Source organism: Salminus brasiliensis, chromosome 1, assembly GCF_030463535.1.
Source record: "Salminus brasiliensis chromosome 1, fSalBra1.hap2, whole genome shotgun sequence".
In the NCBI taxonomy this organism is placed as follows: Eukaryota; Metazoa; Chordata; class Actinopteri; order Characiformes; family Bryconidae; genus Salminus; species Salminus brasiliensis.
This window is the reverse complement of record NC_132878.1, coordinates 92,776,507-92,792,126: the sequence shown is the minus strand read 5'-3', so window position 1 is coordinate 92,792,126 and position 15,620 is coordinate 92,776,507. Positions and strand designations below refer to the sequence as shown.

Sequence of the window (15,620 nt, the reverse complement as noted above, 5' to 3'; positions counted from 1 at the left end):
ACACCGCGCTTAAACACTGCGCTTGTTTTGAAGTTTATTACTTAGTCAATGGGATGTCTTTCTCCTGAGTTGATGGCTTTCTACTCCCCATTGCTCGCTTCCAGGGAGTGGCAATGGTTGTAAAGTCTGTTCGTGGTTTGCCAGGGGTAGGAGGGAGGGTTAGGATTGTTAGAAATAGGTTGGGATATTTCTATCTGGTGAATTTTACCCCAAAGATGCTCTACTGGATTCAGATACACTGACTGGAAGGGCCACTGAAGAACACTGAACCAGCCTGGACTGGGTCCATGGGTCCGTCTGCGTTCCCCAGCAGAAATCAAGGTTCACCAGATCAGACCAGACCATGTTCCGCCAGTTATCTGCTTCCAGTTGTGGTGAGCCTGTGCCCTCTTTAGCCTGAACTTTCTAGTCTTGGCTGACGGAAGTTTATCCATTCTCAAAACCCACTCCCCAGTTCTGATGGTTGATATAAACATTACGTTTGACGAATACGTGCACCTTTATCCTTTTATTACCTGAAGCTGCTGATCTGTATCTGCATATACTAGTGCCACAAAATTAGCTAAATTTGGATACGTAAACATATGTTTAGGTATCATTAGACCTATTAGAGAAAGCCTGTACACACATCATTTGACCTATCTGTGGTAGTGAACACACACACTAGTGAACTAGAGGCATTGAGCACACACACACACCCAGAGTGGTGGGCAGCCAACTCTAGCGCCCCGGGAGCAGAGAGGGTGAAGAGCCTTGCTCAAACTCAGTCAGGTTACCGTTTCAGAAACATGAAATCACTGATAGAAACAGATTTTAAAATAAGCACAACTCATAAATAGGAAGCTGATTGGCCCATTTTGTTGAAAGGCGGGACTTCAAATTCTCATTAAAACTGTATCTGATCTTGTATAAATATTGACACACAAGGCCTGATTACACCTTTTTTTTGGTGATCGGATCACGCTCAAATAATACTATTGTGATATTTAAAGCCTTTTTTCGTGATGCACAATATTTATCACAAGACATGTAATCACGGACTAAAAACATCAGTAGCAGCAGATTCTTATAAACTACTATTCAGATCCTCTCCTGTACTGAATACAGTGATTTATACTCAACATCTGCTGCTCTTCATCTAATTAACCCAGTCTAATCACACTGTTAGTAATGAAACCTGCAGCTGATCAGTGTTAATTAAGCACTAACAGTCACTTCCCATATGCTTAAAAAAGCTTATTGTTATCACGATAGCAAATTTTTATCATGATACGATAAAATTTAATCATATTGCCCAGCCCTACGTTCAGATTTCACTTGATTCCACATAAAAAGCCAGGTGTAAACACCCCCAAGGTGCTTTGTGATCAGATTATGATCGGATCACTCACCACATTGGGAGGTGGTCAGAGACTGGGCTCGTCCACATTTAACATTAGTGCAAAAACGGGCAGTGGTGGCTCAGCGGCTAGAGCACCGGGCTATTGATAACAGGGTTGTGGGTTCGATTCCCGGGCTCGGCAAGCTGCCACTGTTGGGCCCTTGAGCAAGGCCATTTACCCTCTCTGCTCCCCGGGAGCTGGAGTTGGCTGCCCACCGCTCTGTGTGTGTGTGTACTCACTGCCCCTAGTTCACGTGTGTGTGTGTGTGTGTGTGTGTGTGTGTGTGTGTTCACTACCACAGATGGGTTAAATGTGGAGGACACATTTTGCTGTACAGTGTACAGTGACAAATACGTGCACCTTACCTGTTGCAAGCGGGAAAAGTATAATAATAATAATAATAACGTTAGTAATAATTACTGTGGATCTTGGCTTCTCTCTCCCTCTTCGTTTAACTCCAACGCTTTTTCTCTTGCTGTATTGTGTGTGTGCACCATTGCGCTGAAGCTTACCGATTGGTCGGAGCGGTATTGAGAAGTTTTTCCCTTGCGGTTTAAGGAGTCGAGTTTACCGAGATGTTCCACCACGTCGCAGAACCTCCACCGTTCCTCTAAACTGTTCAGTCTCACTAAGCAGGACAGTTTTGATGAGAAATCGTGGTTTACAGGAAGTGAAGCGTGAATGATGTACGTGTTATTGTGTGTTTAACATGGGAAAGATCTCACCCAGTCAAACAGAATCCGCTCAGAGTAGATCCAGATACTCTTCAGATACAAAAAACATGTTAATGCCACAGTAATGACGTGTAAACAAGCCCATACTTTGAGCGAGGAATCACTCACCCGATCTCTCTGACATTAAGGTCCTCAATTTAAATAGTGATGAGACACCGCATTGACCGTTACATTTGGAAGGAAGAGGCCTCACTGCCAAATTTCCATTACTTGACTGCAGTGGATATATTAAAAATGAAAGCTTCTGAGGACTGTCTGGAGTGGCATACCAATAAGGAGATTCCTCGCCGTCATAGCACTGCGCTTATGTAACGTGTAAGCGCAGATTTGGGCATTGCTATTGAATTGAAGTTACTGGCGTGGGCGAGTTTTAGTTTTGTACATTTTCAAGGATACCCAGCTGCTTTTGTTCTGCACTTTAGTTTTGACCTTGTGAAGAAGTGCTGTAGTTCCTCTGGGGAGGCCGATCTTCATTCCGTCTCACTTTTGAAAACACTTATTGAATATGTCAAGTGAATTGTCTGAGGAGCACATAGGTTAAAGCAGATACTGCGAGGGTAGAGCAGTTAATCACATTTTCATCAGCATCACGCCCTGGAGGAAGACCTTCCGACTCCAGCTGTAACTTCACTTAAGATTTGAGAGATAGTTGACCCTGCGTTGGTATTTCTGCCAAGGCGTACCTGATGTGACATGAGTGTTTTCCACTAGACGGGTCAGATCACCCCGAAATTGTGGTCTCATAGGCTATAGTTTTACTGCATAGTCTTTCTGTGGTACATGTCTGTCCTCCCACACCACTCACATTCAGCACTGAGGGCTGCACTGTCCTGTCTGTTCATTGTGCCTACTGTCCTTCGTATTTCCTACCTCTATTCTTGCTCTGGGTTTGCACATTTGTACCATGTAGTCTTGTGTAGTGCTGTGCTGTGTTGTGTTAAAGTGCATCATGGTCCTGAAGGTCCTTTCTTTTCCGCTTCTCTGTGGACGACAATAGAAGCCACTTGAACTTCCAATGCCAGATTAATTGGCAGTTTATTTTTCAGCTGCTCTGTGCGGCCATCTCACGGTCCGGCAGCCCCCCTCAAAAAATACGGATTGAAACCGTGCTTCCATGCTGTTTTATGCCTAAAAATACAGTGCCCAATCAGGCTAAGGGCACAGCGGACTGCACCCTCGCTGGATTTGACTGCATGTCAAGGAGGCCGTAGAGCTGTGAGCTTTACTCGGAGAGCAGCTCTCCCACAGACAGCATAATGAGACAGTGAGGGTAATTGTGTTTCCATTAACCCCCAGGCCTCTCTTGGACCTCCACACCGCACCCAGCGTGCCAGTGGTGTGACCTGTTGCCATGGAGGGAATTTTTATATATTTTTTTATTTCTTTTTTGGAACAAAATCAGAAGTCTGCTCTTCCATTTGCCATTTTTACATTTTCTAATAATCTTTTCTATCTCTTTACGTTGGTCTCTCGCACACGGACAAATACGAACACTTTTATGCCCTCTCTCTGCTGGCTTTTTAGACGTTTGACCTGCCTGAACCTATACACTTTATTAAATCTGCTTCTGTAGTGCTGTACCTGCCAGGTGGTAGCGAATATAGTCAAAAGTACAGCCCTAATTAACATAAAAAAATAAGTGTCTTTTGTTAAAATGTGGTCAATGTTTTTTTTAAGTGTTATAACTGTAATACTGTACTGTATGCTCTGGTATTAAAAATGTTGGCTGATAGCTGACCGTGGGTGCAAGTTTAGTGACGTAGGGTTCGAGTGAAAGGCAGAGCAAGCAAACCTGGATGAACCAGTTTACTAAACGTGCCTGAAGACTTTATGCTCTCCGGTATGAAGCTTTATCCTCTAAACAGGTGTAATTTAAGCCTTATCTAAGCCTAGATAGCTGGCTCGATACCGGTCTCTAATTTCACCTCCCAACACCAGTCGCTCGACTTTTCAGGTTTTATCAACAGTGCTTGAGTTGGTAGCTCAGCAGCAGCAGCACTGGTGAACTGCCTGATACTTGGTGGAGCTGTAGCCGAGCCAGTTAAGCAAAGGTTAGAGCTAGCTTAGAGAGTGTCTACAGATCCAAAACCTTCTGTCAGACTTAAATTTATCATTTGATGAGCAGACTAACTAACTAAGCGAATGCTATTCTGTCTCTGGACATTATTTGCTCTGAAACGCCACCTTTCCACCACCCAGCGTTGTTCTTCTGACCTTTCTGTTGTGTATTTGACAGGTGGTGCTAAAGATCATAAAGCACTATCACGAAGAGGGCCAAGGCAGTGAAGTGGTGCAGGGTGTCTTGCTGGGCTTGGTGGTGGACGACCGCCTGGAGATCACCAACTGCTTTCCCTTTCCTCAGCACACGGAGGACGATGCCGACTTTGACGAAGGTAGGAGCCAGAACCCATCTTTAAACACACACACACACACACACACACACACACACACACACACACACACACACAGCATGTCCTCATAATGAACTGCACAAATGGAGTCTTCCTGTTACACCTTTAAATGTTAATTGCCTTTTTAACCTTTATATAACCAGGTAAGTCTCAGGAGACCCAAGGTATCATTTTCGAGTGAGATTTCCCAGCATGGCAATGTTCTCCTAATTTAAAACCAGATGACGCATCATTGTGCAAGGCTCAAGCAGACTTTGTGCTGCTATCTGTAACCTAATTGATGCTGTACTCTTAACAGGTTGTAGTTTATAATGGCTAATAAGTTATTAGTATGATGCGTTGGTCCTGTTCAGTAGCCACCGTGATTACTTCCCGGCATTCTGCCGGACTGGAGCCTGGCCCGCACAAGAGGTCAGTCCCCAACCTTGTCCCTCAGACTGCGGCAAATGACCTTGCTGATTCAGACCGCTCGTTAGAGCTTGGTTGACCGAATGCCGGCCAACTCCGCTAACAAGCGGCTGTCTAGAAGTTGCGGCAGGAGCAAAAGGCCAGGCTGGAGATGGGTGCCAGGGGACGTACGTTTACTGAGGCATGGCATTATCTCACAGCTTTCCTTCAAGCCAGTTTGTTGTTCATACCCCTGGAGCAGTGTACTTGTTCCTGTGTATGGACTAGATTAGGTTTGTGGGTAATCGATTATGTTTGTGCTATATGTCCAAATGTTTGTGGACACCCTTATTGATAAACGTATTCAGCTCCTTTAAGTTGCAGCCATTGCTGACCAAAATGTGCAAATACACACACACACACACACACACACACACACACACAGTTGGGGAGTTGAGGGATGAGGTGGGGTGGTGATCATCATCCAACATCCTGACCTCACTAATGCTCATGTTGCTGAATGCAGTCAAATCCTCACAGCAGTGCTTTGCTTTACAGTCTCGTAGAAATCCACCATTTCCGGTCAGTAGCAAGCAGCCCAGCCCCTACTGCCTAAAAACTCTGGGGCTTAACCTGCTTGATTGCTGACTAACTTTAATTGGCTTCCAGAACGAAATCTTTGGTGTGTGTTGGTGTGTGTGCATGCATGTCAGTCTCTACGAATAAAATTGGGTCCTTGCAGGTTCATATTGCTGCTGGGATCTGCAGTCTGTCTTCAGCCCTGATTTAAAGCAATCATTCTAGATTCCTTCTGTAGTCATAACTTGTGGCCGGTCAGACTGCAGCTTGCCCCGGTGCTCTTTTTAGCGCGCTATCACTCTTAAGCTCAGTTTCACTGACCGCTTTCTGCTGAGCCAGTCATCTTGCCCCCTGACAGCTCATCGCTCCCAGGAAGCTCATGCAGCCGAGGGTAATTTAGCTCTTCCTCTCCCTCTCCCTTTCCCCTCGGTGCATGATGGCAGATGTGAAGGGAATAAGTGGACGTTCTTATTGTTGTGAGTATGCTGCCTGGCGTAAGAGAAATGCCTCCCTGCTCACCGCCCTTCGCTTCCCATCAGTCTCGGGCTGTTATTCCCCCGCGCTCTCAGAAGGTGACAGTGTTGCACTTTCGATTCAGCCCTTCCGCTTCAACATGGAGGCCAGGTAGGTGAGCCAGCAAGCTGAGCGGAAAAGAAGGGGAGGACACATTGCTGGCAGGCTGACCTGGGAGCAGTTGGAGAGCAGATTTATTACAGAAGACCTCATCCCAGTCCTAGCGAGTGCATCACGCAGAACCAATGTACTAAACGGGCAATTTGCAGAGGAGATTCTGCGAGCGCATTAGCCTGGTCATCGACCCCGAACTGCCATCAAGATGCCGGTGATCATCTTCAGCTTTGCTGATTGATTGGGGTCCCGGGTCAGGGGGTGTCCGGGATGGAAGGGGGAAAAAATACGAGTAAGAATATGAGGAAAGGTAGATGTTCAGAAAGGAGGAGACTCCTGTATGAGGTGCAGGTGCTCGAAATTGAGGTCCTTCAGGTGTGGCCTTGGTTCCCAACTGTATGACCATGGTCTTGGAGTATCCCTGCCCTGCATATTTTGGTGTTCCCTGTTTCAAGCAAAAGGAGGGAAAACCCTACGATAGCCAAGGCAGGATAAAGTTGGGAACCCTTTAGCATCAGCAGGCCATCAGCAGGGCTTTGAGATGCTCTTATGACCTTATCTTGCTCCAGTCTCTCCAGTAGTTCCTGCTGGCGAATCAAGCATACTGTACTCTTCCAATTCCAGCTCTTTTTTTATGGAGCTGTTAAGATGCAAGTCAGGTCAGAAGGCTTTCTCCTTTTCAATTCCCTGGCTCCAATCTGACATTAGAGGATGGCGTCTTGTCAATATTGCTGGGAGGGTCCCTGGAAATCAGAGACACCCGATCAGCGGCGAGCGTTGACCCCCTGAGCGACGCCGCGATGCTGGCTTGGCCACGGCCCCTGCGTGACCTCTAAACCTGCGAACTCTTCACGTACACCTCGGGGATGAGTTAATCAAGCCAGATTCACGATAGCCGCTTCCACCTTCCACGCTTGTGGGAGATGGTGGCTGGCACTGTGGCCCTGGCTGTGGGCCAATCTTTTACTTAAATGGCTTGATTTATTAATGGCCCTTGATGCCCCTCAATAGAGTATGTCCTGTCTGAGGTTTTAGCAGATTGCTTCGTACCCCTCTCCTCGGTGCTCAAGCCGTAATTAATCAAGGCCTCCCGCACCGTCGGACAAAAGCCTTCAACTGTGACGACTGGCATTTCTCTTATGGGAATTAAGCTCGGGATGGACCGAAGCTTTATGGGAAGCGTGGTCCTGGACCTTGTGAGGACTCTTTCTGCTTCGGTCTCTTTAAAGGGTCTGAATATGGACCTTGCACATTCCCAAGACCTGTAGGGGAGTCCCTGCATTTAGGAGCCTTTACTCCTCTTTCCTTGAAAATTGTAATCAGTCATAATTGAGACTATTGTGATATGGGACCCCCTCTCTTGGAAATGTCATTAAAATTCTTCAGCATCTTATTATACTTTGCAGAGTTGTGGTCTCCTTTCTTTTACTTACTTTTTTTCCTATTCCTCCTGCTCCTACGCTACGCTGTCAAGAAAAAATGCTCTTTGTTGTTCACCAAAGAACAAGCAATTTAAATGTCCTGTCTAAGGTACAACATGATCCTCATGGTTAATTCATGTGCTCCATTCAGTCTCCTTAAGCAGCATTAGATATGTGTAACTTCTCATGGAATAGAAAAATAAACGTCCAGAGTGATCCAGCCATCTCAGCAATGGCTCTGTATTCGGGGGGTCATTAGAAAGGTTGCCAAAGTTGATCCCTGGTGATGCAACGGCCTCCCATGACCAAGACCAGGAAAGGGAGCTCCAACTCTGCATGCGACCAAGGGGGTTTCCATAGCTGGGCTAAAAGCTCTCTAACGTCGACTCCAGCCAAAGACAGGCTGGACTACCTCAGCTGAACCAAACTGGAGCTAGACACACGTCAGAAGGGAAAGCACTGGACTGCGAGAGATGGTCAAACCCAGGGAGGCGAACGAATGCTTTGCTAACAGCTAAACGAACTACAGTTGGGTTTGTCTAGTCTAGTGATTCAGCCGTCTCAGCAATGGCCCTGTATTTGAGAGGTCATCAGAAAGGTTGACGATTCGATCCCCGGTGATGCAACAGCCTCCCCTGACCAGTGATGCTAGTTGGTGTGGTCATCCGTTAGCTGTAACAAAACTATATGATACAGTGGATTTTTCTCCAAGTAAATGGCCAACCAGCCCGACCTGCTGGAAGATTGCCAGCTGAGGTCCCCTCTACCTGCGTCAAACCAGCTGCCACCTACCAGTACAACCAGCAGGCCTCGCCAACCCACCACCACCCATAACAGACCAGCAGCTCACCCCCCTACCACTGCTACCTGTTTAATGACCATGTTAAAACCTAAATGGACTCGTAACTACCTGCACTATTAATATCACCACTATTAACTATCTGTTGTATCTGGTTTGGTCATTTTTATCAATAATTAATAAATAGTTCTGATCAGAGGAGGACGGGTCGGGTCCCCCTTGTGAGTCTTTGTTCCTCCCAAGGTTTCTTCCTCCAGCTCTGAGGGAGGTTCTCCTTGCCACTGTCGCCGTTGGCTGCTCACTGGGGGTCTTTGATCCTTCATGTCTTACGTTATTTATTCTTTCATCTTTGTTTCTGTCTTTTATTAATTACTAATTATGTAAAGCTGCTTTGTGACGACAACAGTTGTAAAAAGCTCTACAAATAATTCTGACTTGACTTGACATGTGACTGAGAGCTCTGGTGGCATCTAGGGATGAGCGGAGTCTAAGCTGCTGAGGTGATTTGGAGTAAAAATCAGGTTAAAATAAAAGAAAATCCTTGGTTTGAAAGAACGTATGGAGACAAAGGCTGTGAATTGTGGTGGCATTATTAGCCAGAACTAAAGCAGCTGAAAATGTAGCCTTGAGGTTTACCACACTAGTGACGGTTTAGTGTATTGTGTAGCGTATTGGTGTTCATTTTTAGCAACGTTAACATTTTAAAGTGAAGCATTCCTTTTAAACAGCCCATCCACTCCCTTACCTTTAGGTTTACCAATATTGTGTTTTTTCCTGAAACTGTTTTCTGTCTCTGAAAAGCAAGTCGGACGTTAAGTGGCTTTATAAACTGTGAAGATGAAAGGAAAATGAAGGAAAAATTAAACTTTGAAGATGTAGGACAAATGTATTTACTGTAGTACTGTAGTAATTAAGCCCTATGAGCCCACCTGGGCATACTGTAGCATAGAAACTTGGGGGAGAAAAAAAAGAGACCGCAGACTGCTGCTTCATCTAACTGCTCATCCTCATAATTAGCGTAATTCTTCCTCGTCCTGGCAGTCTTTCCACAGTCTCTCTTGCAGGGAAGTCTGTAGTTGTCTCATTTTTGCATGAATGTCACCCTATTACTCATTGGACTACTGAAATCTCATTACAGGCCAGCGGTGGCTTGTACCGGTTAGAGCACCAAGCTGTTAGTGGAAAGGTTGTGGGTTCAATACTCGAACAAATAGGTTAAAGGCTGAAGGCCAAATTCCAAAATATCCAACCATAAGATGGTTGTCTGGTCTTGCCTGTTCTACTGAAACCACGTATCTCAAACGTCCTTAAATGTTTAGTACATTTGAGTTTGGTGTACTCGAGGATACACAGATATATTTGAGTTCTTGAGAAATTCTTAACTTATGAAACGGCTTCAGCAGGGCCAGAACTTGCCTTCATCTGTCAGACAGAGGGCTTACAAAGCCATCCACCAAACTCCCGAGAAAGCACCCCAGGCTGTGAAGCTTCTAATCTTTAAGTTGACTTACTCTCACTCTGAAATGGGAGTGGATCAGTCAAACAAAGCCAAACAAAAAAACCTGACGGAGCTTTCAAGTTAAAACAAGCCTTTATCAGCTGTGTTGGACTGATCCAGTAGATTCTCTTCTTAACTGGCAAGACATCTGTAGTTGCATACGAAAGTCAACTACCAAAGTCACTTGGCATTAAAGGAGTCTGAGGCAGTCATTACAAGCAGAGAACCACTGTCGCCCAGCCAGATATTTTGAAAAAAAAAGTTAAGGGACGTGTAGATATTGAGATGTAGACTCTGTATGAGTCAGTATGTACGTTTATTAGCTCAGGGAAGTTCTTGGTTCATCTAAAAAGCTGGACCAAGCAAATACCTTTTAACCTATTGATCAGTTATTAATCCTGATGCAGAAACTGTGGTGAATTATTTGGGAACCGTTCAAGTACACCGTGGAGCGCCGTTCCTCCAGGACCATCATGGTGCAACATGGGACGGTGTTTTGTGAAATTGTGAACCAAAGGGAGGATCGTCAAATAACTCCGGTTCCACACCAGCGGTTCCTGGTAAGAGACAGTCGTCCCAGTAAACCACCGAGCTGGACCTGCAGTTCCACTCAGCCGACTCTCACCAGAAAAGGGGAAAACCCGTCCCTTATATGTTTAACAAAACGAAGAACTGTGCGTGGATGGAGGCGGGGGCCTTCCACTCCCACCAGGCAGTGTCTTCCCTTGACCCTTCATTCCAGTGGTTGATAACAGCACCCTCATGAAAAACAAGTTATATAATTGATTATATAAACATTAGTTCACAGTTTTACATAACCTGTAACTTAAAACAGTTATAATAGACCTATTTTAACATATTGCCAATACATTATGACCAGCAAGCATATCTTTAATATAAGGTGATCCTGTTACATATCATGGATATGTAGACCAAATTAGCGTGGTTCCGCAGTGCACCTGCACTTCTTCATAATGCCTTTCATAGTACAGGGCCTCTAGGCCTCTTCCTAGTGGTTACATCCCATAACTGAACAGTGAGTTGCTCATGTGACACAGTGTGTATTAATTGAACTCCTGGGCTTCCGCAGGGCAGAATTCATTCTTATTACAAACAGAAATCATGCGATACATGGAATCAGAACGGTACCATTAATACGATAAATGCAACAGATATCAGACGCAGAATACAGACAGGACAGTGCAGCGCTGGCACAGCACTCCGTACTGAATGTTCGAGGTGAAGACAAGGCGTCTATAACGTGCTATGACTGAGCTAGACGCATTTACGTCATATGTGGAGTCCCACAGGGTTCTATTTTGGGCCCAATAACATTGGCGGCAATTCTGGCAGTAATGTATTTATAAAGTAATGTAGAGTAATGTCGATGAAGTGTGGGCTTATACACGGGGTTACAAAATAGTTGTATAACAGACTAGTGCCTTTATAGTCTGGTTATTTGTACCGGACATTACCCCGACTTTATCCTGGTTGTCCCAGTACAGAGTTCGGGTAATGTCCGAGTCATTTTCCGGAGAATTCACAGAGGAGGTGTTGATGACCTCTTCATTGATGAGTCGGTAGCCTCGTTATTTCTGCAGCATACTTTTACTTTTCGTCCCTGTTTACTTCTGTAGTGAATTCTGGCATTTTTCCCCCCACTCTAAGATTCTTTCTCCTCTTTGAGAAGCTGCCTTCCTTGCACCTCTGATGAACACTGGGCTTGCGGCATGCTCAGGGAGGTCTGTCGGGGGATGTTAACATATGGTCACTTTGGATTGCTTGGTTGGAAGAGCTCTTGTTTGAAAAGATAACCATTTGGTCAGATAAAAGGGAAGAACCTCAGAGTTTCACTCGGGGAGAATTGCTGGCAGAGACAGAATGGGGAGAGAGAGCAAAGAGCTCTTTGGAGAGCTTGTACTCTGACTGTCGCTGCCTCTCATACTCTTCTTCCTACTCTAACCTTTTTACACTCTGTTCCCTGTTTGGCTACCTGGTAGAATTCAGCCTGGATTGTTGTGCATTTCTCTCATTTACACATTAGTGTACAGTATGTTCCTTAGCCTCGTTACACCATTCAAGTGTTAAAGGACGGTTTAGCCTACTGAGCTACATTGCTTAAATAGAATGAAAAGCCTTTGGTGTATTTAAGTAATGGGTTTTGTATACGGAGGTGAACCTCAACCACTGTTGTTGCTCCTACAAAAGAAAATCCAACAGAACCAAAACCCCAATGTAATGGAACAGTCTTGCCTTGTTATATTTACACCACCAGCTTGCTGCATTCTCTCTTCACTGTAGCTTCCTGTAGCTGCTGCCTGCACCAGATTCAAAACCCTGATACTGGCCTACAAAGCCAAGATTGGACCAGCCAGCCCCTCCGTACTTGATGGCAATGGTCAAAAGCCGATCTGCACCAAGAGCCCTTCCAGCTTCAAGTACGGCTCGGCTCGACCCGCCATCCTTTAAGATCCACGGAAGACGAGCGTCCAGACTTTTTACTGTCCTGCACCAAAGTGGTGGAACGAACTTCCCCTGGGTGTCCAAACAGCAGAGTCCAACGCTCGCTGTCTTCAAACCCAGACTGAAGACCCTCCTCTTCTGAGAGTACTTGGGTGAATAGTAGAGTACTATGGTCTATATATACTGGCTAATGTTATTCTTGAGTAAACAGTGAAGCACTGTTGTAAGTCGCTCTGGATAAGAGCGTCTACTAAATGCCCTAAGTGTAAAATGTATGCACATCCAGCCCACTAGAGATATCCTCTTGACTCTGAAAGGTCAACCGTGACCGTGACTCCAGACTCTGCTAGTTATGGGAATACAGGTGACTACCTTGGCCACAATCTTCACAAAGGGAGCTCGGCATTGCGATGAAGTGGGTTTCCGTAGCTAGCCATGTGGCTTTTACCAAATCACTGTGGCACCCAGAGAGCAGACAGGGTTATGGACCTTGCTCAAGGACCCAACAGTGGCAGCTTGCTGAGCTCAGGTACCGAACCCACGACCCTGTCATTAGTAGCCTGGTGCTGCAACCACTGAGCCACCAATGCCTCTATCTTTTGGATGAGGTGGGGTGATCATCCAACGTCCCGGCCTCACCAACGCTCTTGTTGCTGAATGCAATCAAATACTTACAGCAATGCTCCAAAATCTAGTGGAAAGCCCTCCCTGGACCCTGGCGTCCCGCAGGGTTCTGTTTTAGGGCCTATAAAAGTGATGTAAATTGTGGCAGTAATGTAGTTGGAAGAGTGACAAACTGAGGTGTGGTTTTATGTAGAGGGATTAAAGCAGCTGTATGCGAGAATTAGCATGTCTTGCTCCTGGGCTCCCCCTACAGTCAGGGAGTGACTGTAGAACACGCTGTACACATGCATTTTGGGACAAACTTTGAGATGCAGAACGGTCACTGAAAAGTAAATAAGCATGTGGGCTGAGGCGGTAGAGTCCTACGCTAACGTGACTTGGGTTTTCGTGAGCATTTTCCCAGTACCTACTTTACCAAAGTTGGATGTTAAAAATGCAGTTATCCGCATTTCGAGCCTGAGGTGGCAGCGAGTGTGATGCTATTTTCCCTTTTACAGGCAGCGGAGCGTCGCAGTGATGTTAAGGTAAAAACGCTACAAAATGCTGCTTTAAGACGTTCCTGGCTGGCTCACTAAAATGCTCAGGGAGGTTTATAGGGAGTTAACCTCAGCGAGGATGTCATTGTTTTATTCACCTCTACTCTTCCTCTATTTTCCGAAGGTGGCTCTGGATGGAGTGGGGAATCGAATACATTAAAGTGGATGAGAGGAGAGGAGAGTGTGGGTGGGAGGGAGGTGGTGGGGAGGGCAGGGGGTATTGAGCTGAATTTGGTTAGCAGAGCTGCGCTCAACGTTGCTGGCAGCTTTAATTGCGACGGTAGGTGACGAGCGGAGAGCGAATGCGTCCGTGCAAGTCCGCCACGGAAACACGCTGCTGCAGAAAGCTGTGTGTGTGTGTGTGTGTGTGTGTGTGTGTGTGTGTGTGTGTGTGTGTGTGTGTGAGAGAGATGTGTGTCTTTGTTATTCCGATGTTGTGCCGTTGTAAATCCTATTGAATTTTCTTGCCACTGCGCTTGAAATCCTACAGGTCATTAGAGATTCACCGGGAGCTGCTCTCTCCAGAATGAGTGTGAAATATGAAATCATCCACCATTTGCACATGTGCACTGGGGCAGCGTTTACTGGTAGTCATCCCCCCTCTTCCTCTCTCACTCCCTCTCTCTCTCGCTCTCTCGTCACTCTTTCTGCTTCTTCTCTCACCCTCCCTTTCTCATTTGTCTTTCGAAATCTCCCTCACTCTACTTCTGTATCTCCTCCCTATTTCTCCATTTATCTCTTTCACTCTCTCACTTTCTGTTTCATCTCTCAGACTCTCGCGCTTTCTTTTTCTATTTCTCCTGTTTATCCCTTTCTCCTTTTTCTTTCTAAATCTCCTATACTCTACTTCTGTATCTCCTCCCTATTTCTCTCATTTCTCAGACTCTCGCGCTTTCTTTTTCTGTTTCTCTCACTCTCCCTTTCTCCTATTTCTTTCTATCTCCCACACTCTCCTTGTCTATCTCCTCCCTGTTTCTCCTCTCATCTCTCAGACTCTCGCGCTTTCTTTCTCTGTTTCTCCTCTCTCTCTCCTTTCTCCTTTTCTTTCTCTTTCGAAATCTCCCTCACTCTCCTTCTGTATCTCCTCCCTATTTCTCCATTTATCTCTTACACTCTCTTGCTTTCTGTTTCATCTCTCAGACTCTCGCACTTTCTTTTTCTGTTTCTCTTCTAACTCTCCCTTTCTGCTATTTCTTTCTCAGTCTCCCATGCTCTACTTCTGCATCTCCTCCCCATTTCTCCTCTCATCTCTCAGACTCTCGCGCTTTCTTTATCTGTTTCTTCTCTCTCTCTCCCTTTATACTTTTCTTTCTCTATCTCCCACGCTCTCCTTCTGTATCTCCTCCCTATTTCTTCATTTATCTCTTACACTCTCTCGCTTTGTTTCTCCTCTCACCTCTGAGGCTCTCACGCTTTCTTTTTCTGTTTTTCTCACTCTCCCTTTCTCCTTTTTCTTTCTATTTCCCATACTCTCCTTGTCTGTCCTCTCCCTATTTCTCCTGTCATCTCTCAGACTCTCGCGTTTTTTTTTCTGTTTCTCCTCTCTCTCTCTCTCTCTCTCTCTCTCTCTCTCTCTCTCTCTCTCTCTCTCTCTCTCCTTTTCTTTTGAAATCTCCCTCACTCTCCTTCTGTATCTCTTCCCTATTTCTCCATTTATCTCTTACACTCTCTCGCTTTCTGTTTCATCTCTCAGACTCTCGCGCTTTCTTTTTCTGTTTCTCCCTTTCTCCTTTTTCTTTCAGTATCTTCCACACACTCTTTCTGTATCTCCTCTCATCTACTCTCATCTCGCTCATCTCTCCTCCTCTCCAGTCTCACACTCTCGCGCTTTCATTTTGTTTCTCCTCTGACACTCCCTTTTCTCTCTTTCTCCTTTTTCTCTCTCCTATTTCTTGTCTTGCTCTCAGTTTCTCCTCTCTTCCAGTCTTTCTCCCCTTTTATTCTTGCTCTCCTTCCCCATCTTTCTATTTCTCATCTCTCACTCTTGTACTTTCTCTCTTTTTATTTCTCCTCTCGCTCTCCCTTTTCTTTCACCTTTCTCTCTTTTGCTCTGTTTCTCCTCTCTTCCCATCTTCATATTTCTCCCCTTTATTTATCCCGCTCATTTCTCTCTCTCTCTCTCTCTCTCTCTCTCTCTCTCTGTTAGTTTGGCTTAATTG

The 15,620-nt window shown here is 45.5% G+C and overlaps 2 protein-coding genes across 2 annotated transcripts in view; one reads left to right on the top strand and one right to left on the bottom strand.

The window, feature by feature from the left end:
- Positions 1 to 15,620, bottom strand: part of tap1 (transporter 1, ATP-binding cassette, sub-family B (MDR/TAP)) — a 433,854-nt gene that overhangs the window by 237,474 nt on the left and 180,760 nt on the right. The window lies entirely within an intron of this gene.
- The window catches only part of eif3ha (eukaryotic translation initiation factor 3, subunit H, a), a 79,445-nt gene that overhangs the window by 15,881 nt on the left and 47,944 nt on the right, over positions 1 to 15,620 (top strand). The window contains exon 2 of the mRNA XM_072659459.1: positions 4,353 to 4,509. Coding sequence (XP_072515560.1) covers positions 4,353 to 4,509 — 157 coding nt within the window. The remainder of the gene's footprint in view (positions 1 to 4,352; positions 4,510 to 15,620) is intronic.